The sequence below is a fragment of the Carassius carassius genome, chromosome 2 (genome assembly GCF_963082965.1).
Source record: "Carassius carassius chromosome 2, fCarCar2.1, whole genome shotgun sequence".
NCBI lineage: Eukaryota > Metazoa > Chordata > Actinopteri > Cypriniformes > Cyprinidae > Carassius > Carassius carassius.
This window is the reverse complement of record NC_081756.1, coordinates 41,806,129-41,832,097: the sequence shown is the minus strand read 5'-3', so window position 1 is coordinate 41,832,097 and position 25,969 is coordinate 41,806,129. Positions and strand designations below refer to the sequence as shown.

Genomic DNA, 25,969 nt, shown 5'->3' with positions numbered 1-25,969 from the left:
CCGTAACGGCATCGGGCACCGCCTCGGCCTCCGTAACAGCATCGGGCACCGCCTCGGCCTCGGGAACAGCATCGGGCACCGCCTCGGCCTCGGGAACAGCATCGGGCACCGCCTCGGCCTCCGGAACAGCATCGAGCACCGCATCGGGTACGGCCTCGGGCACCGCCTCGGCCTTGGGAACGGCATCGGGCACCGCCTCGGCCTCCGTAACGGCATCGGGCACCGCCTCGGCCTCCGTAACGGCATCGGGCACCGCCTCGGCCTCCGTAACGGCATCGGGCACCGCCTCGGCCTCCGGAACAGCATCGGGCACCGCCTCGGCCTCCGGAACAGCATCGGGCACCGCCTCGGCCTCCGGAACAGCATCGGGCACCGCCTCGGAATCGGGCACCGCCTGGGCCTCCGGAACAGCATCGGGCACCGCCTCGGCCTCCGGAACAGCATCGGGCACCGCCTCGGGAACGTCCTCCGGGCTTTGAGGAACGGTAGACGCCGGTCTCCTCCTCCTCCACCCTCTATGATGGCGAGTCGGTGACACCTTGTCTGGAGACTCAGGTGTTGAGTCGGCCATGTTGTGCTGTGGCTCCAAGCTGGCGGCCATCTTGTACTGTGGCGCTGGGCTGGCGGCCATCTTGTGCTGTGGCTCTGGGCTGGCAGCCATCTTGTGCTGTGGCGCTGGGCTGGCAGCCATCTTGTGCTGTGGCGCTGGGCTGGTGGCCATCTTGTGCTGAGGCGCTGGCTCAGCAGCCATGACGTTAACCGTCTTGGGAATCTCTAGAATCTTGGACAGCGTAGCGAAATAATCCAAGAATGAGTCAGCGGCCTTCTTGGGTGTTGGCGCTGAGCTGGCGGCCATCTTGCACCGTGGCGCTGGACTCGCGGCAATCATGGGCAGTGGCGCCACCGTGGCGGACGTGCGCTTCCTCTCCCCTCTCCGTCCGCCATGGTGAGACGGTGGCTCTGATCCATCCCACACGAGCCCCGGGTCGAAGGGAGGCCATGGTTGAGAGCGGTGCTGAATCTCCTCTCGACCACTCCCTCCTCGGCGACCTCCCCTGGTCCCCCGGAAAACCACCAGGCGAGTTCCCTCAAATCCGTTCCTCTCCCGCTCTGTGGCTGGGGAGGAGACATAAACAGACATACCGCTGGATCTTCGCTTGACGGAGTCCTTCTGTCACGTTCGGTGTTACAAAGAACCACGGGAGAGATCCAAGTGCAGGTATGTGACTTTATTAAAGGGCAAATCCAAAGGGTAAACAGTCCAGGCAGGGTCAAAACCAGAGAATCCAAAACATAAAAACAAGACAAGAAGACAAGGCAAGGGCACGACTAGATGACGGACATGAATTAACATCACATTAAACAAGGACTCCGTGACTAAGACTCAGACAGACCAGGTATAAATACACAAAAGGATAATGGGGAAACAGGAGACAGGTGGGGAACAATCAATTAACTAAACAAGGAGGAAGGTGACCAAATAAGGAGACAGGAAGTGATAATATGATAAACACCGTGGGAACTGAGGACACCTAGTGGAAACCCAGGGAACACAACCCAGACACTGTGACATGGTGAGGTCAAAGTGTCTGAATAATTTTTGGTCCCATTTTTTTTTCTATCAATTTCACTAGTAGTCCAATGTATGAAGATTGTTTTGGGTATAATATGTCACAGCTCGCTTTATTTTGCTATACTCTCTTACCTAAATTAATTATAGTGTCCTGCACTTACTATTACAATTAAAAAAAAAATGTCTTTCTTTCATTTTCTTGTATTAACATTACAGCAGCTAGTACTGTAGCTAAATAAGGCGCGGTCACTTTAAGAGACGATGAAGCATCCAATATAATACACATCCGATTTTTTTCTCAACTGTTTACATAACCAACAGTTTTTTCGAACATACTTTCCAAGACGGGTATTTCGACATATTTTGTATGTTTTTGTCGGTACAATAGGAAAAAGAGGCAAATTCTTTGTTAATAAAGTGTTTTGAGACGCCTTTCTCTGCTTGAGCCCTAAACGCCAGAACACCGCGGTGCTGAATTGGGCTTTTTCACATCCTTTTCTGTTTGTTTAAACTGCGATTTGTATTTGTTCGTTCATGTGCAGAAGGAAGTTCGAGGAGAACTTCGTAAAGGAGAGCTCGGATTAGTGTCGCTGTCTGTGAGACGCGGCTTTGAGACTGTGAGATGCGTGCGCACCGAACACAGCGCGCGAGTAACCAGTTCAGCTTTTCCGCGTCTTGCGTTTGAATGATTTAAACTCTTTTGAATGTTTCAATTGGAAAGTGGTCAGACTTAAAAACACATGAAAATTATAAGCTTTCATGACGACACGCAGCAGTGGCCTGTCAACTGTCCTGATCGTCTTTTAGGCTAGCCTCAGCCAGACGGTTGAGATCGCCGCCCCCCCCCCCCCCCCCCCCCTCGGCCGTGGGCCCCTATAATCGTCACCACCTTTCACCCCACTTGCGATGGCCCTGAATATACATACAAAACATGCCATGTCTCGGTAGTGACAGTAATGTTTTGGTAGCTCCATTACAAAATTAACTCGCATACTAAAATACAATTTTTTTTTTACATTTTATTAATTCCTCATAAATGTAAGGGTGTAGCAAGAAAATGCCACATTTTTGTCCCCTGATAAATTTTAATGATTTAATAATAAAACATTATATATATATATATATATATATATATATATATATATATATATATATATATATATATATTATTATTATTTTTTTTATTTTTTTTTTTTACTTCAATAAAATTTTTATTAATCATCTAAAAGATATATATTTTTAAAACAGCAATTTTATTTATTTATTTCTAATGAAAAAATATTTCAATTAAATAAAAAAATGAAATTTAGGCCTTAGGGTTCGGAACAGCCACATCCCAATTGAAAGTACCGAATAAATAAATTTTATAGGTAGCCTATACATTAAGCTAACTGGTATTTTAAATATTATTTAGGCTAGTATAGGCCTTATATGGGCAGGATGAGCGAAGGTGTTTACTCAACTCGTACTGTACAGTAGCCTATGTCTAATCAGCTCTGCAGTTGTAAAAAATGAGCGCCCTTAGCGCCACACCGACCGTCCGACTGCAAGTGCGTCTCCATTGGTTAAGTAAGTGGTTGGAGCGGCTACAACCTTTTTTTCTCAGCTTCGAAAAGTTTCATATTGACAGCAGCTGCCATTAAACGAAATGCAGCTCGCGAGTTTCCCAGATTATCGGACTGTGTTATTTCAGGAGAGACGGCAGATGGACTGACTTTCTCAATGCCTCTTTCTGGCGCCTTGCTGTTGATTTAGATGGCTTGTCTCCTGACAACACAACAAGATAATAACACAAGATGAGCAGAGATGGACGACAGTGGACACGACAACATGAGACATTTATGAAAAGTTTCCCCGAAGAAGCCCTTCTCGCTCGGATAAAGAACAATGTCTTTGAATGTCTCGCGCTTGAACAACACACTTCAGCACGAGCTCTTTACCTACAATGTTCCTGCTCTCATATTTGGGCTTTTGCTCATTATTGTGATCATATCTGGAAATGCGCTTGTCTGCCTAAGTGTTTACAAGGAAAAAGCCTTGAAGACAACGACAAACTATTTCATAGTGAGTTTGGCTGTGGCAGATCTCCTGTTGGCGGTTCTGGTTTTACCCCTGTTTGTCTATGCAGAGGTAAGTGATCTGTTTCAAGCGCAAATAGCTACTGTATGTCTGAGACACATAATGAGAAGTTAATTGTGCAGTTCGTTTTGTTTAAGTTCCCCAAATGTATGTACAAAAATGTGCATTTTTATAAGCATAGCCAATACTGTATCTCAAAATACTGTTGGTCATTGTGTCAGTATGAATGAGCACTGAGACATGGACTAGCATAGCGTGACTGACAAATTAAAGATATGAATACTGTTGCATTGTTATTTATAATAATTGACAAATATAACTTATTCATTATGTTTTATATATATATATATATATATATATATATATATATATATATATATATATATATATATATATATAATATATATAATCATATATATATATATATGATTAAATTTATTTAATTTATATATATATATATATATATATATATATATATATACAGTATATATGCTGTGGATAGATAGATAGATTGAAAAGAGTTACTACATAGGCTTCTAGATAACTGCCTCTTTGATTCTCTTTCTCAAGCTTTTTAGGTCACTTATCTTGTTATCCTCAAGTTGTAGGCTCATTAGGTTAGTTTGAGTCATTTAGAGAATCAAGGACAGTCTGAATCTGTATCCAACCCGTTTGAAATGAATATAATATGTGAGGAAGCATGCAGTTTCTTCTAAATGTTCATTAAAATTATTTTTGACACAATAAATCTGTCTTTCCAGTTTCAAGGTGGTGTCTGGTCCTTAGATGTCGCTCTTTGCGATGGACTAATGACCATGGATGTATTGCTCTGTACAGCATCAATATTCAACCTTTGTGCAATCAGTGTGGACAGGTTTGTTCTTTAATCTCAGTCAAATATCCCTGACTTTTTGTATAGCATTACTTTTCCTGAAGAAAGAGAAAAGTAGCTTTGGAAGCCTTGAGGCATTTTCTTGAGAAAGAATGCATACTGTATAATCAGTTTTTAGCACATTATTTTGACGTAATCGGGGTTGCAGAAACAGGTCATGCTGGTTCTGTAGTTCATTCTTATTGTGCAAAGGACTATATTCCAGCTCATCAGTGTTTCCAACTGGACATAGTGCTCTTTAAGTATCTATAAAGAAAGTTAGATTAGCAATATTCTGTAAATTAGTGGTTCTCAACTGGTCGTGACCCAAAAAAGGTGTAATCTAATAGCACATAGGGAAATAACAATGCTAAATGCAAACAATAATAAAATGCATCAGAATAAATACGCTTAACATCTTCTGTTGTTGATGTCGAAGGCAATGTGTCCAGTGTTGGCACAAATTTATTGTTCACTTTAAAGCCAGCCAAATTAGGCAGATGTTAAGCACGGAGTGGCTGTGTGACATGCACTCATCATCAAAGTCTATGAATAAAGCTTTGCAAAATGTGAAAGAAAATATGATATACCGTACTCATTTAAATATGGGTTCTGTTGCAATGATAATGTATGGTTTCTGGTTACCACAATGTATTTTGTGCAGTGAATTATTGGCTATTATAAAGCACATGAAACCAACACTCCATCTATAAAAAAAATCCAGCATTTCATGTTAATAATTTTGCATACTGTTGGGCCAATATACACATTACTAAGTTACCACGACACACTTGTTTAACCATCTGGGTCCTAAAGCAAAACCACTTGAGAACCATTTGAGTTTAAACGTTGGCTTTGCTGTGATCATACTGCTAAGAAAGTTTTTATTTCTGTTTATCCTGATGGTAACTTTCAATATGCATCCTGTAACAGGTTTATTGCAGTGTCCATACCACTTAACTACAACAGAAAGCATGTTGACTATCGGCAGATTCTGTTACTTTCTGCCACATGGTTGTTGGCGTTGGCTGTGGCATCTCCTGTCATCTTCGGAATAAACAATGTTCCACAAAGAGACCCCAGAGAATGCAAACTTGAAGACAACAGTTATGTAGTATATTCGTCTGTCTGTTCCTTTTTCATCCCATGTCCAATCATGCTCCTACTGTACTTTGGGATGTTCCATGGCTTGCTCAAGTGGGAAGAATCACGCAAAGCCAAACTGAGAAACAGTATCCAGGCCTGCCGCAGTTTGCAGCATGCTGCAGTGGCTGCCGCCCTCCCGCCTTTGGGAGCTCTGCCTGCGTCCCTGCCCCTGGTCATTGAGAGGGACTTGGCCCAGTCCAGTCTTGGGGAGCTTGAAGACTTCACACAGCCCGTCTGCCCCTTCCCACCTGAGTATAAAAACAGCCCCATTCAGACTGTGGCCTACCCTGACATTCAATATGGCAAGCCAGCTCAGAGAAAGAAGAGGGATAAGATCAATGGAAGGGAGAGAAAAGCCATGAGGGTTTTACCTGTTGTTGTAGGTAAGTGTTGAAATAACTGTAAATTTCTTAAAGGGATACTCCACCCCAAAATGAAAATTTTGTCATTAATCACTTACCGCCATGTCATTCCAAACACGTAAAAGCTTTGTTCGTCTTCGGAACACAATTAAGATATTTTGGATGAAAACCGGGAGGCTCGTGACTGTCCCATAGACTGCCAGGTACATTACACTGTCAAAGTCCAGAAAAGTATGAAAGACATCCATCTGGCATCAGTGGTTCAACCGTAACGTTATAAAGCAACGTGAATACTTTTTGTTCATGGATAAAACAAAAATAACAACTTTATTCAACAATTTGTCTTCTCTGACTCTCCACATCACCGTAGCGTCATTTTGGAGAATATGAGTTGACGCAAGCGGTATACGCTCTTCTGTGTCAGCCGTGACAGAAGGATACGCTGTTTTCTTTCAAATCAGACGATGCTTTTCATACTTTTCTGGACCTTGACAGTGTTATTTACTTGGCAGTCTATGGGACAGTCACAAGCCTCCCGGTTTTCATCCAAAATATCTTAAAGACGAACTGAGCTTTTACAGGTTTAAGGGGTAAGTGATTAATGACAAAATTTTCATTTTGGGGGGAAGTATCCCTTTAAAGTGTTGGCTGCATATGTGCGGTTTCAGTCTTGTTGTAGTTGACAGTACTTACTTTAATACAGAACTTACATTAATAACTTATTTGATGTGACTTCAAAAAGCAGAATGAAAGAGGCCATAAAATACTGTTTAATAAATGCTCCTGAGCTTTTATCGACAAATCAGTTTTAATTATTGTGTGTAGGCAAGCTTCAAAACTTTGAATGAAATTGCCACAGAAGTTGAATTTCCCTGAACACACAGATAAAACTAACTACAGGCAAATCCCTCTATCCAATTATGAATTATTGGTTCACCTGGTGCCTTGACCTAATTTCTAGGCCACTATTAATTAACACAATGACATACAGCAATGATTTGGAATGTGTTCTTCATTATTATTATTATTATTTCTCTTATTATTGTTGTTACTGAAAATGAGTTTTAAATTAGTTTTACCTTTTACCTTTACCTTTCATTTTTACTTGCTTAGACGACAACTTCAAGTGATAGTTCACCCCAAAATTAAATTGTGTAAGGACTTACTTACCCTCATGTTGATCCAGATTCATAATACTTTTTTCTTCTTCTGCAGAACACAAAATAAGTTATATTGAGCAATGTTGTCCATACACAATCAGACCGCTTTAGTTGCAGTTTTTTTGACAATTTCTTTTCTTTTTTTTTTCAAAAGAAAAAGTCAAACAAAGTCGAACAAGTTTGGAACAACATGAGCATGAGTAAACAGTTTGTGTCTGTGTGTGAGAACAATCCCTTAAATAAAATTTGCATCATGAATTTAGCATCCTGTTTTGTTAGACATTAGACGTAATATCACATATCCAGACATTGTAAAATAGTTTGTCAGGTTACCTAAAATGTGCTTTTTGTGCAAACACCATAAATAACTGTTTTATTCAAGTGAACATTTTTATTTAATATGACTAATCATGTCTATAGCTTAAACTCATTAAGGTAACATCAAGACATTTCCAGTTTTTATTGTGAACAGAATGTGAATCACGAAAACTCCTAATAGAGATTTATAAGACCTAAAGCTAAATAGGGAAAGGGATAATGTTTTTGCATTATAGAAACATCTTATTGAAGTTAAGCAGATGATCTGAACTTATTCTAACTCCATTACTGGGTATTTATAGAAATACCATTACTATACTTGAATAATTCAGCAGATCTTAGGCCACTGGAGAAGCACATTAATATCTATAATATACAGTACATGAGGTTGATTTATATGTGTAGATTTGCCCCACATGTTATTCATAACATTTGATTTGACATAGTTTGGTCACTTTCGTAAGAGATTCTTATGCCAGCATTGCATAATGCAGAATTAATGGGTGTGATTTTGCAGGTTTCTGGGTTATCCAAAGCTTTCCAGAGCTCTTAAAGTCATTCATGAATATTTTGAGCTTTGAGCCTTGAGCCTTTTTCTTAATCAGAACAGGAGTCTGACCAAAACATTTTGCCTATTAATGGAGTAATTTGGGATTATTATGGCATGCAGTCATCTATCACAGAAAATCGTTTTGAATTTCATCTAATCTGTAACAACAAACAAAAAAACACATTTACAGTAACGAGCATTCTGGGAGGTTAAAAAGCAGATCCAGATGCTTTACATTAAAAATATAATTTGATGAAAATGTACTCACCCTCAGGCCACCCAGGATGTAGATTAGTTTGTTCTTCACAGATTTGAAGAAATTTACATAATTTGCTTACCAATGGATTCTCTGCAGTGAATGGGTGCCGTAAGAATAAGAGTCTAAACATCTGATAAAAACATCACAACAATCCAGAAGTAATCCACACGACTCCAGTCCATTAATTAATAAATTAGGAAGTGAAAAGCTGCATGATTGTCATCAATGAATCCATCATTAAGACATTTTTAACTTCAAATTATTGCTTCCAGAAAAAATGTGAATCCTCTATCCATAATATTGCTTTCTGATTCAATCTCATCTGAATCAGGAGAAAAAATATGCACATATCAAGCACTGTTTATAAGTGAAAATAGTGCAAAACAATTATAAACAAATATGTTGGTGGATATGTGAGAGGACAACAGACAATCAGTAACTTGAGGTAAGTGTATAACATGTAACAGTATATTTCAATGTAAAGATAACAACGTATATAAAAAGTACATTCAGTACTGCTTTTACTTGTAGCAAATTTCTTAAAGTGTAAATATTTGTATTCGCATAAAGGTCAACTGAGACATAAACTGAACAGGTTTCACACACATCTGATGAACAGTCATTGAGTAATGAGTCCCTGAACACTATCAAAAGTCACAGTGGGTATTGTGTGTGTCCACCAGCTGCTTTAAGAAGTGCAACTCATCTTCATGTTCTACATCGTGTTTGCCAGTTCTTGCTGTGAGATGTTACGCTAATCTTCCACCAAGCCACCTGCAAGTTTTCAAACACATCTGGGGCGACACATGGTTACATGTGGTTTACCACTGCAAGGACAATCGGCTGTCCTTCCTGTCTCCCTTTAGCACTGTTTTAGGAATCTTACATTACAGATGTTCCAGTTTATTGCTCTATCTAATCTGCAGTCCTCAGGACTATGGCATGCTCATTTCTGACCAGCGCATTCGCAAAGCTGACCTCATACGTTATTCCTTTTTTGAAGTTACCAATTGGCATAAGGTAATTCTTAGTAATATTTGAAGTCTGTGTCCAAAATCACCCCCTACTCACTATCAAAATTACTCCACTAATATAGTGCACTATATTGAAGTAGAGAATGAAAATGAAACTGTGAGTTCAGAAACAAAGTGGCGAGTGGAAACCATCTTCATCAGAGACAAGGGAATTATTTTAGTGCAAACCTCACAGTACATAAATATTGTCTAGGGACTATGGGTGCACATCAGTTCTGCACTTGTTACAGTGTTATGGGACTGAATGAGTGCACTCAAAATGTCCACTATGATTTCGAACACCACTACATATGACTGTCCCCTCAAAAATAGTAACCACAGGTGTAGTTCATCACATCAATTATGGACGTTTTCCACTATACTGACTTTCAGAAAATGTTAATATCTGTTTTAATCTCCACTGGTCTATCAAATTTATTTTTGTGTTTGTTTGTACTATCTTTCTTTACAATAATGCCACTTTGACATTCATAATTTTTTCCCCACATAAGTACCTTTCTAAAGCCTGTAATGCCAATTTGATACAGTGTATTTTAGATCATATATGTAATATAGACTAGATTTTGTTTTGGTGTGACATTACCAACACAATTTAAGTAATTAAGCAGTGAGCTCATTGAAAACATCCTTGCATCACTCTGGGAAAAGTATTTAAAGTCAAGAGTCTCCAAACTTTTCAGTATGTATTTTATTGAAAGGTCCGTTGATAGTATTGTATTTAAAGTTATATTTTTCTAAGGAATTGAATAGTACATTTAACAAATACAATAAAAATGATGTACACTCAAATAAGATAAAGACTCCACTCATAGACTAGAAAAAGCTTTTATTGTTCATCAGGGTGACTTTTCCTCATACAGGCCACCTCACTGACCAGAATGCCACTCACTTTATCCTGGAACCACCATTGCTTCTTTAATTGTCAGCTACATTACAGTATTCATTATTTTAAACAGTGCATATGAGTTACTACATTCCCTACAGCACATAGAGGTGACCTAGTTATTTAGTTTTAGATCTTCATGCTCAACCCAGTATATTCAATTACACCTTGTCAACAAATGAAACCCAGTCCCACTAGTGAATGCTCACTACTGAGACAGAACTCAATGACTAGGCTTTACAAAGGGCCGATCCAACAATCAGTTCCATTCTGAATCTCCAGAAACCATGTCAAGATGAAATTTGGTTGCTCACTCCTCGTTTACTTAAGTCTATAGAAAAAGATGGGAAAACTTCAGATACCTCTATTTTGGGTGGATTTGAAATGAGAATAAAAATTTTGATTAGAAACATTAAACACAGTTAAAGTCAAGTAAAGCATTTTCAAGCTGTTTTGTCAGTATTATTAAGGTTTTTAAATTGGATCAGTCTTTAAATTTAAAGTCATGAAGAACATTCTGGCAAATGAGGTATATGAAAGAAGACAGATAATCGAGCAAGAAGTGCATAAAAAATGTATTTCTCCATAACTCTTGTAGAATACAAAATTTTATGGATGTTCTGCTGAGTACAGCAGACTAATCTACATGCATCTACTCATATGATTTATATATGTAAGAACAGAGAATGATTAAATTTTACCTTGTCTCTGCCAACATTCATTAAAGGCTTCTAATTCTTGCTTCCAACAAAGGAGCTCCACCAGCTTTTTTACCCCACTAACTACGTCACCCAGCTCAGCCACATCATTGCAATTGGCCCCACAAGATCTAGATTTATCAAAAGCCGTGACGCTGAACCACGCAAGGCACCAGCCAAGCTGGCAAAGGACTCCAGCTAACAATTCAGAAAATAGGCCTTTTTAAAAGCACTCACCAGATAACCCAACACTGTCATCTGCTGGGGATGTAGTTCCATAACACAAGGCCTATTTTTGCAAATGCACACATAGGTCTGTCTATCTGTCAAAGAACCTGGGCAAGCTGTGTTAAACTATGTGCTTTTGTTTAGGACAACTTAGGTGGTGCTCTTTTCCCACAGCAGCTCACTAGATGTCCTCCGCTATTTTCCAGATTAAATTTGTTTATAGAAATGTGTTATTATTAAGTACTGTAAAGTGATTTGATTGGAGAATGTTTTCAGAGCACACCACACAGACACAATAATCTAATTTGTTACTGATTATCATTGATTTTTTTTGCAATTAGTTGAAAATACTGATAATACAGCAACTAATGGGTTGAAATGTATTATATGGGCTTGATCTCATGCTTCATTTGTTCAGTGTGTAAAAATACAGAGCTAAGCTTTACAAAAAGCTCATTAACAGATCCAGCAGCTTTTCCTCACCTCCAGAGATGTTCCCATGACAATGTGCAAGTCTGCTATCGGGAAGTCTGTAAGGTAGCTAAACAATTGCTGAGGGAGCTCTTCACCAAAGAATACAATGTCAGGCTTGATGATTCCTTTACAAGCAGGTCAAAAGTGGAGTTGCAGGGGTAAAATATTAAATATCATAGTTCAATGACACATACTTACATGGAGTTCCCCCCCCTTGTAATCTCTTCTGCAAACTGTGCATGTGGCCGTGTCAAATGTTCCATGTGCCTCCACCAACATCTTTGGGGGAATGCCAGCCACTGAATTCAATGAAAGGTCAATTACATTTACAAGTTTACACAAACTTTGATTCAGCTGGACTTTTTTTGATAATAACAAATAACAGATTTAATTAAAATAGCCTAATTATTATATGAACCTGGGTTCGGCTGCACCAGCTCTGCACGTTACAACCAGTTTTCATTAAAGGGGTTATATGATGCGATTTAAATTTTTCCTTTCTCTTTGGAGTGTTACAAGCTCTTGGTGCATAAAGAAGATCTGTAAAGTTGCAAAAACTAAAGTCTCAAATCCAAAGAGATATTCTTTATCAAAGTTAAGACTCTGCCACGCCCCCTTAAACGGCTCATTCTAACACGCCCCCACATGTCAGTGTCACTATGCGGAAATATTTGCATGATGCCGCCCAAATGTTCACGCAAAGAAACAAGATGTGGTTTCAGTAATCGCAGTTAGTGTTGAAGCAGACATGTCAGGGAGATGCTGTGTGTTTCTAAGCAAAAGCAAAAACACTGTATTTGGCGTTCAGAAAGTAGATGCATTTAAGAATCTTTAAGATTACTTGCAACAGAACAGCAACACATTTTATGGACGACCGTTTTGTAAACCTAGGAGAGGAGATCATTCTGACTTTGTTACAAACAATCTGGCGCTTCAGAATCAGCTACTGCAAGTATGTATTATTATTAGTTTAAGTATTTGCTATTGAATGTTCAAATGCTGTGTTTTGCATGTTGCGCGTGTGTGTGTGTGTGTGTGTGTGTGTGTGTGTGTGAGAGAGAGAGGCGGTCAAACAGTGGAGTCAGCTGTCTTAACTGTCCGTGGCTTGTGTACTGCAAACACATACAAGCTTCATCACTGTGTCTGTCATGCCACTTGAACTGATGGTAAAACTAAGGAAATTATTAACTGTCTTTACATTTATTTTGAAAGATGAAGCTCGTGAATATGGAAAGGGGCATTACATTTCCAACAAGTGCTTGTGGTGTTCGGCCAATCACAATGCACTGGGTCAGTTGGCCAATCAGAGCAGATTGCGCTTGTCTGAAGGAGGGACTTTGTAGAAAACTACGCGTTTGAGAGAGGCGGGGCATAGAGGACCTACAATAATGTACAGTATTTGAAAAATAATAATTTTTTTGAACATTGAACCATGTCAACATATACTGTCACACCAAATACACAAAATAATGATCTTTAAAAAAGCATCATATGACCCCTTTAATAGGTTACACCTCTTGCACTACTGAATATTTTTGCATCGTGCAAATAAACTAATTTGTTATTGGCTTTTTAACACAAATCTGACCTAAAAAGCATGCCTCTGTTTGCATCTGTCCATGTTGTGCATGTCAAATAAAATAAATCATAAGAAATAAATGTCAATCCTTATGTTTACTTTTGTATCAGTATTTTTTTTTTTATCCTTATTCATTTCAAATGCAGTTTCTGAATGTTATTTACATTCAGACATTTACACCTACTTTTTATTAATCATTAATAATTTTTCAATTCAAACATATTTTTACCATTAGTTACGTGAGGCAAAAGAACTTTACTCACTTCGCTCGAGTCCATCAAAGTTCTGTGTGTACATCCTGAGCAGTTGTCCCTTATCATGAAGCAGGCGAATGAAGTAGTGTGTCAGATTGGGTTGATAATTACCAGGATAAAGTTCTTTGGCAAGAGCAAAAAAAGGGTTTGGATTGTGATGAAATTAATTTATTTCAAATATGGCCTCAGCATACGGCAGATTTTACTGTTGAAAGTTATCATAAAGTCCACTGCCAGGTGCTCTGGGAGAAATAAGATTTGAGGAAAGTTGCAACCATCTCAGAAGTTGATTAAGGGACAACCTCCCTTATGAGTCCTTCTTTACCTGAAGTCTAGGATTCCACTGGGTGTGCTGATACCAGGGGCGTAGCCATCTTTTCAGGAGTGAGGGGGACAGAAATTACACACACACACACACACATATATATATAAAACATTACGAAATAACATTTCTGTAATCTATATAGCCTACTAGTCAACAGTTTTTTAACAGTAAGATTTTTTATGTTTTGAAAGAAGTCTCTTCTGCTCACGAAGCCTGCCTTTATTTGATCCAAAGTACAGCAAAAGCAGCAATATTGTGAAATATTTTTACGATTTAAAATAACTGTTTTCTATTTGAATATATTTTAAATGTAATGTATTCCTTTGATCAAAGGTGAATTTTCAGTGTCACATTAATCAGAAATCATTCTAATATGCTTATTATCAATATTTAAAACAGATGAGTAATTTTTTTCAGCATTCTTTGATGAATAGAAGGATCCACAGATCAGCATTTATGTGAAATAAAAAGTTTTTGAGTGATGATAAAGACATCATTTTACAAGAGATTTTTATTTCAGATAAATGCCGCTCTTTTGAACTTTCTATTCATCAAAGAAACCTGAAAAAATTATACGCAGCTGTTTTCAACATGATCATAATACAAGTTGTTTTTTTTGCAACAAATCAGAATATCAGAATTATTTCTGAAATTTTCTAATTTCTAGCTTTTAATTGGCTTAGAAATCTATAACTGCTGGACAATAACAAATAATAATGATTTGTTTATATACTACAAACACTTTTTTATCACATAATAAGACAGAATATTTTATATACTGTAATAAATGCTATATCAATTAGCACTGCATTGTTCATATACTTTATTTATCACCTGCTGGAGATTTTTTTGGACTTGAAAAAAATAAAAGAGAAAACAACTGTTTTCATACAGCGATAGCTGGACTCTGTTGTTGTCCATATTAGGGGTTTCCTGTTATGACTTTCTGCCCTCCGGCTTCGAGTACTTCAGATTTCTTGCAAACTGGAATCTTTTAATAACATTTAGCATATTATTGTAGTCATGTTCATTGTTTTTATTATAACACATGGAAAGTTTATGAGAAAATTGTTAAATGTGTTCTTCCTCCTCTTCTTCATCCTGGACCAGCACTGTCAACATCCTTCTCTGGCAGCTGAAAGGAAGAATCATCTTGTTAATGTTGCTCATGTATGTTCACAACCACTCAAAACCTGAAATCTTTTCTTTATGGTTTTCAAGAGAAGTCTCTTCTGCTCACCAAGGCTAAATTAATTTAATCAAAATTACAAAAAAAAAGAGTAGTTTTCATACTCTTTTTCGAATATACTTTAAAATTTATTGAAATAATTATGAGGCAAAGCTGAATTTTTCAGTAACTTTACTCCAGTCTTCAGTGTCACATGATCTTTTTTAATATACTGATTTGCTACTCGGGAAACATTGCTGATTATCATCAATCAGTGCATTTACATGCACCTAATCGCATTATTGCCGCTATGATCAAAGTGTACATCTGCTCATGACGTACATGATGTGAATCACATCTGCAGTTAGCTTACTACGGTCGTTAATTCCACTGAACTCTATTGGTAATGAAGGAACTTGTGACCACAAGTTATTAATGCTGAAAATATAGCTGTGCATTATAGAAATAAACTATACTTTTAAAATATATTTAAAACGTTTGACCAGCTGTGTACATTGCTATATTTAAATGAAAAATTCAACTTGTAATAAACAATGCACACATTCTCAAATTCGTATTATAATACATTAGCACAATGAAAGATTATTAAGTCTTTCTTGTTCTGTCCCATCTACCACATGTTGCTGCCTTCAATACTGTGCTATACATTTAAAAGAAATGTATTTTACAAACACACACACACACACACACACACACACACACACACACACACACACACACACACATATATATATATATATATATATATATATATATATACACACACACTTTTGCACATCCTGTCATACCGGTGACTGGATGTTGCTGCAATAGACTCATTTTGCATCATTAAGGTTAACGATTAATCGATCGTTAATTTAAACAATGATCAATCATGGAAATGAATGAAAGTTGACATCCCTACAATAAAGTATAGAAATTCTACATTGATTTAAAAAAAAAAATGCAAATAACACTGATATCGGATCGGAATTACTGTCTCTTCTCATAGTGACAGCCAATCACATTAGTTTTCTGGTATTGCATGCACTCGATTGGCTTGCATCTGCGCTAGGGTATTTGCATAAGGCGTTCTGACTGGAGGACGGCTGCATTGGCGCTTGAAAAGTTTTCAACTTCTGCCACGACCAACGGACCCAAAATTAATTTCACCATGCTTGACATCACTCCATTTAAAAGTAAACGAGAGGCGTATGTCTGGATACAGCTGCACAAATCTTTCAACCACAAGAAATGTAGTTCCAGCACGGCCTTACATCCAGAACAGCAGAATGATCAGGATGACCTGAAACACATAACCAACTGAAATCAGTTTAAATGTATTTAGTCTTGCCTGAGTGATGCTGAAACAACCAGGTTTAGTTTTTCACCCAGGAGAAACTGCTTCCTGTGGAACAGTCTCCATGATGAATGATCTCTTGATCCTGGATCCTTGCTGCCATCCACTCGGAGATGATATGCTAATATGTGGTTGTGTCTAAAGGGTAATGAATCAACGTTACAAGAATACTGATAGCAGCACTATTGATCCTGTAGCTTATATAAATGTTTTCAGTACCGAACAAGTCAGGAACCAAATTCTCTCTTCACCTGATGATAAATATATGTGTTCATTTTAAAGCAATAAATAATACATTTAAATTACTAGGTGGTAACAAATATATTTCCTTATTGTCGTGGTTTTGGGCATAGATTCAAGCGACACATTGTAGAGCAACTGAACAGCATTTATTATTGCGTCATTTTCTTTTCAACTCACATTCAGTCACATGACCCCGAGCACCTAGTAGTTCCGGTACTTCCTGTTAAGGCGCTTCATAATAAAACCCCCTTTTCATAATAAAACCCAATACTCCACATCCCCCTTTCTAGGAGATGAATGCAGACTGAAATGAACATTTACTGCATGAATGAAAATTTTTTTTCTTTCTTTTACTTTTTACAACTTATTGAACACTTTCCTTTCCGGTAACTCTTTTTTATTCACAAGTCCAGTCTTTGAGGCTTTATGACACTTCTACCTGACCTGGTTCTGACAGGACCCGTGGAAACTGCCTTTGGAGTCTTAACTGCAGACTCTGAACAGTTCGGTGTGAGCCTGGCGTCCTCAGTTGGACAGACTGGTGTACTTGGAATTTGAACCTTTGGTGTGATTTCCGGTAATGGCAATAGATGATGCCTATTTCTCCTGATGACTCCTGAAGGGCTCTCCACAATGTATGAGCGGGGTGTAGAATGAGGTGAGATGACAGTCCCTTCACTCTTGGTGTCTGTGATCCACACCGGTTGTCCAGGAGAAAGTTGAGAAAGATCTCTCACACGATGTCTTTTGTTGAACACTGAACTGTCCTTTAGTCTCCTCTCTCTCTCTTTCTTCACCACTGTAGCCTCATTTGGCAGGCTGGGAGTGAGCAATGAGGGAAGCTGAGGAACTGGCGTACGAAGTCTCCGTCCCATTAGTAGTTGCGCTGGGCTGTATCCATTAGCCAATGGGGTCGCTCTGTAGGCTAAAAGTGCAAGATATGGGTCTTTTGCTTTCTTTAGTAGTCTTTTCACCGTCTGGACGTGACGCTCAACCTCACCATTGCTTTGAGCAAATTTCGGACTACTAGTTGCATGACTGAAACTGTATGCTGCTGCAAAGTCTTTGAACAGCTGGCTAGAAAACTGAGGTCCATTGTCACTGTAGAAAAGCTCTGGAATGCCATGTCTAGAGAAGATTGACTTTAGGTGTACTACCACATCTTCAGATCTCGTGGGCGTCAGTTTTGCTATCTCCACAAATCTGGAATAGTCTACCACCAGAACATAGTTACTGTTGTTAAGCGTAAAAAGATCAGCTCCAACTTTTTGCCACAGTCTTTCAGGGAGCACACTGGGCATTAAAGGCTCCACTGAATTGGCACGTTCCTTAATGCATGTGGTGCAGTTTTTTACAAGCTCGTTGATTTGGCCACTCAGACCAGGCCACCACACTGTCTCTCTAGCTCTCTCTCTGCACCTAGACATTCCCTGATGTCCCTCATGTAAGGCTATGAGAACAGAGTTGCGCAAAGCGGTAGGAATCACGAGTCTGGTGCCTTTCAGTAGCAGTTCATCATGTACCGTTAAAGTGTCTCTGTGAGGCCAATATGCTTTGATTGGACCTGTGAGATGGCTGTAATCTTGCCAGCCTCTCTGACACAATGACATGACTTCAGAACATGTGCTGTCTGTCTTTAGTTGTTCTTTCAGTTGTGTGATGTACGTTGAGCTAGCAGGTAGGCTTCTGATTATTTCATCGACGTAGATGTTTGTGTCAGCCATTAGATCTGCTGCAGCTTTAGAATCTGAATCCTGTTCGACAGGTGCACGTGAAAGGGTGTCCGCTGTGAAGAGTGCTTTGCCTGGAGTGTGTGTGATGGAGTAACTGTACCTCATGAGCCTGAGTCGGAACCGCTGAATCCTGGGTGGAAGCTCAGTTAGGGCTTGTAGTCCCAGCAGACTAACAAGTGGCTTGTGATCAGTTTCCATGGAGAAGTGTCTCCCGATGAGGAAATCTTTAAATCATTCACATCCCCACGTTAATCCAAGCGCCTCCTTCTCCACCTGTGCATACCTCTGCTCTGTCTCAGTTAAGGTGCGTGAGGTGTATGCTACCAGTCTCCTCTGCTCACCTTCTTTTTGAAAGAGGACTGCACAGAGCCCGTAGGATGAGGCATCAGCAGACAGCTTAAGATCTTTGTTTGGATCATAGAGTGTGAGAACAGGAGTTGATGTCAGTTCACTTTTCAGCTGATCAAATGCTTTTTGTTGTGCATAGCCCCAAACCCACTGGTTTTTCTTTGAAAGGAGATCTCTTAGGGGCTTATCTTTTTCAGCCAGTCCTGGAATAAATGTACCTAACTGGTTGACCATCCCAAGAAAGCTGCGCACTTCGCTGACATTTGACGGCTCTTTCATTGCTTTGACTGCTCTGATTTTGTCCGGGTCAGGTTGGACTCCCTCCGCAGACAAAATATGTCCAAGGAACTTTACCCCCTGTTTGCTTAAGTCACATTTCTCCATATTTAATGTGACACCAGCCTCTTGCAGTTTGTGAAGCACTGTGTGAAGTCTGACATTATGTTCCTGCTGGTCCTTACCCCAACTGAGTATGTCGTCCATGTGACAAACCACGCCTGGTAGCCCATTCAGAATCACTGACATTCTCCGCTGAAAATGTTCTGGGGCTGAGGCTATACCAAAAGGAAGTCTGTTAAAATGGTAGCGTCCGAAAGGGGTAATGAATGTTGTATAATGTGCTGACTCAGGTGACAACGGGACCTGCCAAAACCCTCTGTTTGCATCTAACTTACTGAAGACGATTGCTCCAGCCAGGGATCCCAGTGTCTGTTCCACTGAGGGTAAGATGTACTTCTCTCTGCACACTGCGTCATTGAGGTGAGTGAGGTCTACACAAATGCGCACTGAGTCATTTTTGGTTGGCACAGGGACCATACCTGAGCACCGTTCAGTTGGCTCTTCAACTCTGCTGATTACTCCCATGGACTCCATTTTTTCCAGTTCCTGTTTCACTTTTCCCAGCAAAGGAATGGGGACACGTCTTGGTGTGGCCAGGGAAAAAGGAAGAGCGTCAGGTTTCAGCTTAATAGTATAAGGTTGATGCATTAACCCCAAACCCTGACATAGTTTTGGATATTTCTCATTTAACTCTTTCATGTCTATGCTATCTGCTCTAGACACAAGGTTTAGCTTGACACTTGCCGGCCTGCTCAACAGCGCTATGTGCAAACCTTTCCTTCAATTTCTTCTTCACCTTTGCAAAATGTTTCTCTGCACATACCCAATACATTGAGAGGAGTGCCGCCAGGTCCAAACAATGGTCTGTCTGGTTTACGTAACTCTGTCACATTTTTTATTTATGCTGTAGTACATCTGGGCTGGGATAACTGACACATCTGCTCCAGTGTCTATCTTAAATCTGACTTTGTGGTTTCTGATCGTAAGATCTGCATACCAAGGATCTGAACCTGCGTCCACAGAACCAAGGAACATGGGTGTGTCATTATATTTCTCTGTTTCTATCACATGCACGGATTTAACAGACTTACACACCTTACTGAAATGCCCTCTTTTACCACAAGTATGACAGGTCACTTCTTTTTCCTGGACATTGAACTTTAGCATGTGCAGGTGTTTTACCACATCTGTAGCAGGATTTCTCATTTGGTGTTTTGGACTTCGTTGTGAATTTTGGCTGAGTTGGGGACTTGTATTTTGGATACTGTTGTTTTGGATGCTATTGTTTTCTATATTTCACAGACACAGCGTCTAATTCCTTGTGGTTCTCTCCTCTAATGTCTGTTTGTTGCCTTTTTATGACTTCAGACTGACGGGCTTAATTTACTGCCTTCTCCAGCGTCAAATCCTTGTCCATTTGTAATCTCTCAGCTAAGCTAGTGTCTCTGAGTCCCACGACGAGGCGATCTCTTATCAACTCATCGTGTAGGGCACCGTAATTGCAGTTTTCCGTCAAAGCATAAAATGCGGTGACAAACGAGTCAACAGTCTCATTAGCTAGCTGCACTCTTTGGTTAAACCGGGCTCTTTCGTAGATAATGTTTTTCCTGGGCACAAAATATATGTCCAAAGTGTCTCTTAACGCTTGGAACTGTTGTCTCTGCACGTCCGATAAAGCTTGACCTCGAAGAATGTCATTCGCTTCATCCCCCATACTTTAGATGAGCGTGTTTACCTGGTTAGCCTCTGAGCTAAGATGCAGATTGCTGGCTAGACGGAATCTTTCGAATCTCCGTATCCACTTTTCCCATTGCTGAGGCTTAGAAAAATCAAACGCTTCAGGAGGCTGTATGGTGAATGTGGCGTTCGGGGGGGGGGGGGGGGGATTTGCGTTAGCATTGTTGCCGCTGTTTATCGGTAGCTGGGGCGGTAGCCTGCGAGGCAGCGTATGCAGTGCGCTTGCTCCCCGGCGATTAAGCTCTTACTGCCGCCCGACGTCTGACACCATGTCGTGGTTTTGGGCATAGATTCAAGCAACACATTGTAGAGCAACTGAACAGCATTTATTATTGCGTCATTTTCTTTTCAACTCACATTCAGTCACATGACCCCGAGCACCTAGTAGTTCTGGTACTTCCTGTTAAGGCGCTTCATAATAAAACCCCCTTTTCATAATAAAACCCAATACTCCACACTTATAAGGAACTCACTAAATCATTGACTCAACAGGTGCACTGTAAAACCCGACAAGTAACTTAATTCAAACCGTTTGAGTAAACAGATATCCTTAAAAACCTGACAAATTAGGTTTACTCAAACCGTTTGAGGAAACCGATTGCCTTAAACCATTTAAGTACTCTGAACTTAATTCAGTTGAGCTAACTGGAAGAAGATTTACATTGCAATTAAATAATGAAGTGATTAATTGAGTGATAATTGAGCCTTAGTGATGAACACCTGCTGTTAACAAACAGAAATAAAGAAAAGAGAGAAAGGAACTACAACTGACTTCAGACACAGCCTCACTAAAACCGTACAAATTATGTTAACTCAAATAATTTGAGGAAACCGATTGCCTTAAACCATTTAAGTTTTAAAACTAACAGTTATAAGTTCTCTGAACTTAATTCAGTTGAGTTCAGAAAAAGAAGCTATACATTGCAATTAAGTAATTAAGTGATTAATTGAGTGATAATTGTGAATTAGTGATGAACACCTGCAATTAACAAACAGAATCACAGAAGAAAAGAGAAACACAAGAACTACAACTGACTTCAGACACAGCCTTAGATGAAATCAACTGAAATAAAATACATGAAATCTCTCAAGATCTGATTAAACATACAACCCCACAAACAGCATCACCAGCTCCACTTACTAATAACCAGAGTGACTTTATTTCTGTCAGACGTCTACAGAAGATCTTATTGAGAATGAACTAAGGTTTAGATGTTGATTTATTGTTTCATTTGAAGTAACAATGTTAGAGATCAGTGTTTGTATTAGTTGTGCTCTTGACTCTTGACTTCAGTCTTTGTGTTTTCTCTGGCTGAGTTAAGTTTACTTGTCGGGTTTTACAGTGTGGCAGTCAGGCCCTAGAAAAGTGAACAATTTGTTTACTTTTTGTGAAACGAAAGTATCAGATCAATTTGAGAATTAAACTAGCATTAAAAAGCATGCATGTGAAAAACACCAACACCAATAATGAACAGATGACAGAATTTACAAACCTGCCACTTGAGGGAGAAAAGGGGAAATTATTAATCCCACATACACTGAACATGATTTCGGCAGCCTCGGTCTAATTAACGTTAAACTTTATACAGCGGTTTATATTCAAGTTCACAGCATGGCTAGCATGAGCATCATCAAGAGCGAGCAGCAGACATTCAAACAAACTAATTAACGTTACTACGGTTAAAAAAATTTATAATTAGAAAGTGAATACTGTATAGTTTATCGTGTTAAATTTCAAATAATTTAAAACAGGTAAGGTTATATTAGATTTTAACAGTTAACGTTACCTTAGACCACCTCTGAGACTGCTTTTTGAGTTAATTAACGAAACAGAGCATTTACTTATTAAATTGAATGAGAAAACCTACAAAAATACAAAACACTACTCCTCTTTGATGGCATTTAACGTTATATCAGTTAAAATCTATGAATAAAAGTAGATTTATAGCGCTTACCTTTCCTCCGTGACCGTCCGCTGGAAGTTGACCATCACAAAATGACGGGCACGCGCATGTCGTGCACTTCATTTAGAAAGTGACGAGTAGTGCGCTGCTAGTTTAAGGTTTAAATGTTCATTTGTCCTGTACTCTCTTTTATTAACAAACATTATCACCATTTGCTAAGTAAATTTTTTTTTTGTTCTTAAACTGATAGAGGTCGGGATCGTTGCGTCACGTTGCAATGCATTGTGGGAATCGCGGTACGGAAGTAGATGTACTGTATAGTACGCATTAGGTAATGTTGGTCATTTGGTCATTAATTTTAATTTTTTTTGGGAAAATGGTTCAGTATTGCTGTATTGTGAACTGCTGTAATCGGTCTCATGATCGACAGGGCAAACGCCTCGTGAAATAATATTAGTTTTCAACATTTTCCTACTTGGAAAAAAAACACAAGGTGTCTGAAATCACCAAGAGCCGTCAGATGGCTTGGGTCGCCGCTGTACGGAGGAAAACTATCACCTTCAATAATATTATAATACATAGTTATGATGAGACATATGATGAGACACATGATTAGAGTGCAATAATATTAAAAGTTATCTGAAGACCAACTGACCACATCGCTACAACGTCCCCAATGGGACTAACTAGCGACGTCTTTTGAGGACGTGCCCACAACATTTCTGGGAAGTTAGCTGAGATTCCAAAAAATGGAACTTTACCACGACGTCCTCACAACGTCGCCATAAAGTAATGTTGCGCTGACCAAATGACGACTAACTGGCGACGTCCTCACAACGTTCTTTGTTTGCTGGGATGAGGGATAGGTGACAATATTGTTTGATGAACAAGATTTGTCATTGACAGATCTGAGGAAAAGCATCATTGTTTGTAAGATTCTCTCCTATCAAGGGTCAAAATGAAATAATAGCTTTACAACTAATCACACAAAAATAAACTACTTTGCACACATCAAAAATATAGCATGCATGCACATTGCTTTAAGTATGTTTAGATATTTTAACTCGAAAACATAGACACATTATTTTCAGCAAACAGTAATTCTTCAAAGTGTGTATTATAAGTGTGCAGAACACCACGATTGTCAGTGATGACATTGGCATTTGTAACATGAATGTGTAGCAGAAACTTAATGACAATTTCAATAACAAGAAGATACTTTGAGTAGTAGACAGTCCTCTTTTCCACAAGGATTTCTCTGTAAAACAATGGCACACATTTATACCCGTTTTTAAGTACAGCATCATGCATTCTGGCTATAGCTCCTACTTTGTCAAAAAGCATACATTATTTCGGCGAATTTGCAGTAGTAAACCAAAACATGCAGGAACAACCCGAGTCAGACTGGTGGCCGACTTATTACAATAACAGACATATCGAGTTAACATCCAATTATGTGACAAAAGAAAAACCCTACATGCAGTGTTGGGGTAGTTACTTAAAAAATTTAATTATTTACTAGTTACTAGTTACTTCTGTAAATTGTAATGAGATTACTTTACTAGTTACTGCATTTGAAAAGTAACTTCACTACTTATTACTTTTTTTAGGGCCCTATAAAATTCGTTTTATTTTTTCTCAACTCCTTTTTAATGGTTACATTTCATTGTATTCATCAAAAAGCATGTCTAATTAATTTAATTCATAACACTTATACATTTTCACAGCAATTTATTAAAAGTTTAGCAAAAAAATTACATGTTTAGGGCCCTATGAAATGTTTTATTTTTCCTTCACCATATGTTTTATTTTTTTAGCATGTGTAATTATTTAAATGCATAAAAAAAACTTCATTTACAAAATTTTCTTAAAATAGCCTTATGAAATGTTTTCCCCTCAGAAATTCTGTTGTGTATTTACATTTTTCTGGTTATCAAATGAAGGCATAACACATTCATTTAGATTTTCTTTTAAATATAAATTGCATTTCTTTTTTCTTCTTCTGAAAAATATATTTTCAATCTGAGTATGAACAACAAACACAAACTATGCAGCATATAGTAAAAACAATTGCACAAATTGTCTTCAACAATACTGTGCAAAAACTGCAAATGATTCACAAACTACATACAAAATGAGTGAGAAATTTTCAGAGTGCAACAGAAAAAAAAATAGCGCAACTATCTTTATGAACTGTATAATTATATAATGTTTTACATAGTATACATAATATAAATGATCCGTTGGCTGTAATCTGTGCCAGAATTGATTTTACCGGGAAATCGCCTAACGACCCAAGACATAAATTCCAGTGCTTTATCAGATATGTAGGCCTACCACTGTTTCATCCTTGTTTTTGATTTGTTTTATGTCAAAGTACTCTGTCGAGTGTTTTTTGTGCTTTTTCGGTGAGTTTTCTCATGCAAATGTGCTATTGTGTGTTTGTATTCATGCACTCACGACAGACTTTACTTTCACTTTGTTTTCATTCATTTTCCAAAGCAGTAGGCTATGTTAAAGGGTTAGTTCACCCAGATAGCAAATTTATGTAATTAATAACTTACCCTCATGTTGTTTCAAACCCGTAAGACCTCCGTTTATCTTTGGAACACAGTTTAAGATATTTTAGATTTAGTCCGAGAGCTCTCAGTCCCATTGACTCGTTCACGAGTCAAGAACCGTTTCTGTCAGACGTGTCCGATTTGTGAACCGAGGAGCTGATGATACTGCGCAAACCGAAGGCTTGAATCAAGGGCAATCATCGCAAATGTCGCCATTATACGTCGAGCGCAAAAGAACCGGTAAACCGTTTTCTTCAACCGGTTTATTGAATCGACTGTCCGAAAGAACTACTGGTGATCCGAAAACCGATGCAACCGGTTCTTCACTCGTGAACGAGTCAGTCTATTGTTCGCTATATGGCTCGGCTCGGTGTTCATCTTCAGTTCTCTCTTCACAGCAGTTCAGTCAGTGTACTGTTTGAGTGCATGCATTACTCCGGGATATTGGTTTGTTTGAACTCAGAGGGAGTGTCAGCCACATTAAAAAAGTTAACAGCTTAAGTCATTTGTGGATTAATGCGTATTAGAGATGCGAACCGTTTAAAACGATTCAGTTCGATTTGGTGAACTGAATGATTCGTTCGCGAACCGGATATCCAACTGCTTTGTTTTGAACTCTCTCTCACAACAGACACGGAAGAGAAGACAACGCTGAATAAAGTCGTCGTTTTTGCTATTTTTGGACCAAAATGTATTTTCGATGCTTCAAAATATTCTAACTGACCCTTTGATGATGTTTTTCTTACCTTTCTGGACATGGACAGTATACCATACACACAGCTT

At 38.8% G+C, this 25,969-nt stretch overlaps 1 protein-coding gene and 1 pseudogene across 1 annotated transcript; one reads left to right on the top strand and one right to left on the bottom strand.

The window, feature by feature from the left end:
• Window positions 1-3,047: 3,047 nt before the first annotated feature.
• LOC132098155 (D(4) dopamine receptor-like) lies at window positions 3,048-6,226 on the top strand. The gene is made up of 3 exons (XM_059504328.1): window positions 3,048-3,703; window positions 4,414-4,526; window positions 5,457-6,226. The coding sequence occupies exons 1-3, from the start codon at window positions 3,461-3,463 to the stop codon at window positions 6,061-6,063; spliced, it is 963 nt and encodes a 320-aa protein (XP_059360311.1). The 5' UTR covers window positions 3,048-3,460; the 3' UTR covers window positions 6,064-6,226.
• Window positions 6,227-7,193: 967 nt separating this feature from the next.
• Window positions 7,194-15,801, bottom strand: LOC132099051 (NAD-dependent protein deacetylase sirtuin-3, mitochondrial-like; annotated as a pseudogene).
• Between the last annotated feature and the right edge of the window lie 10,168 nt (window positions 15,802-25,969).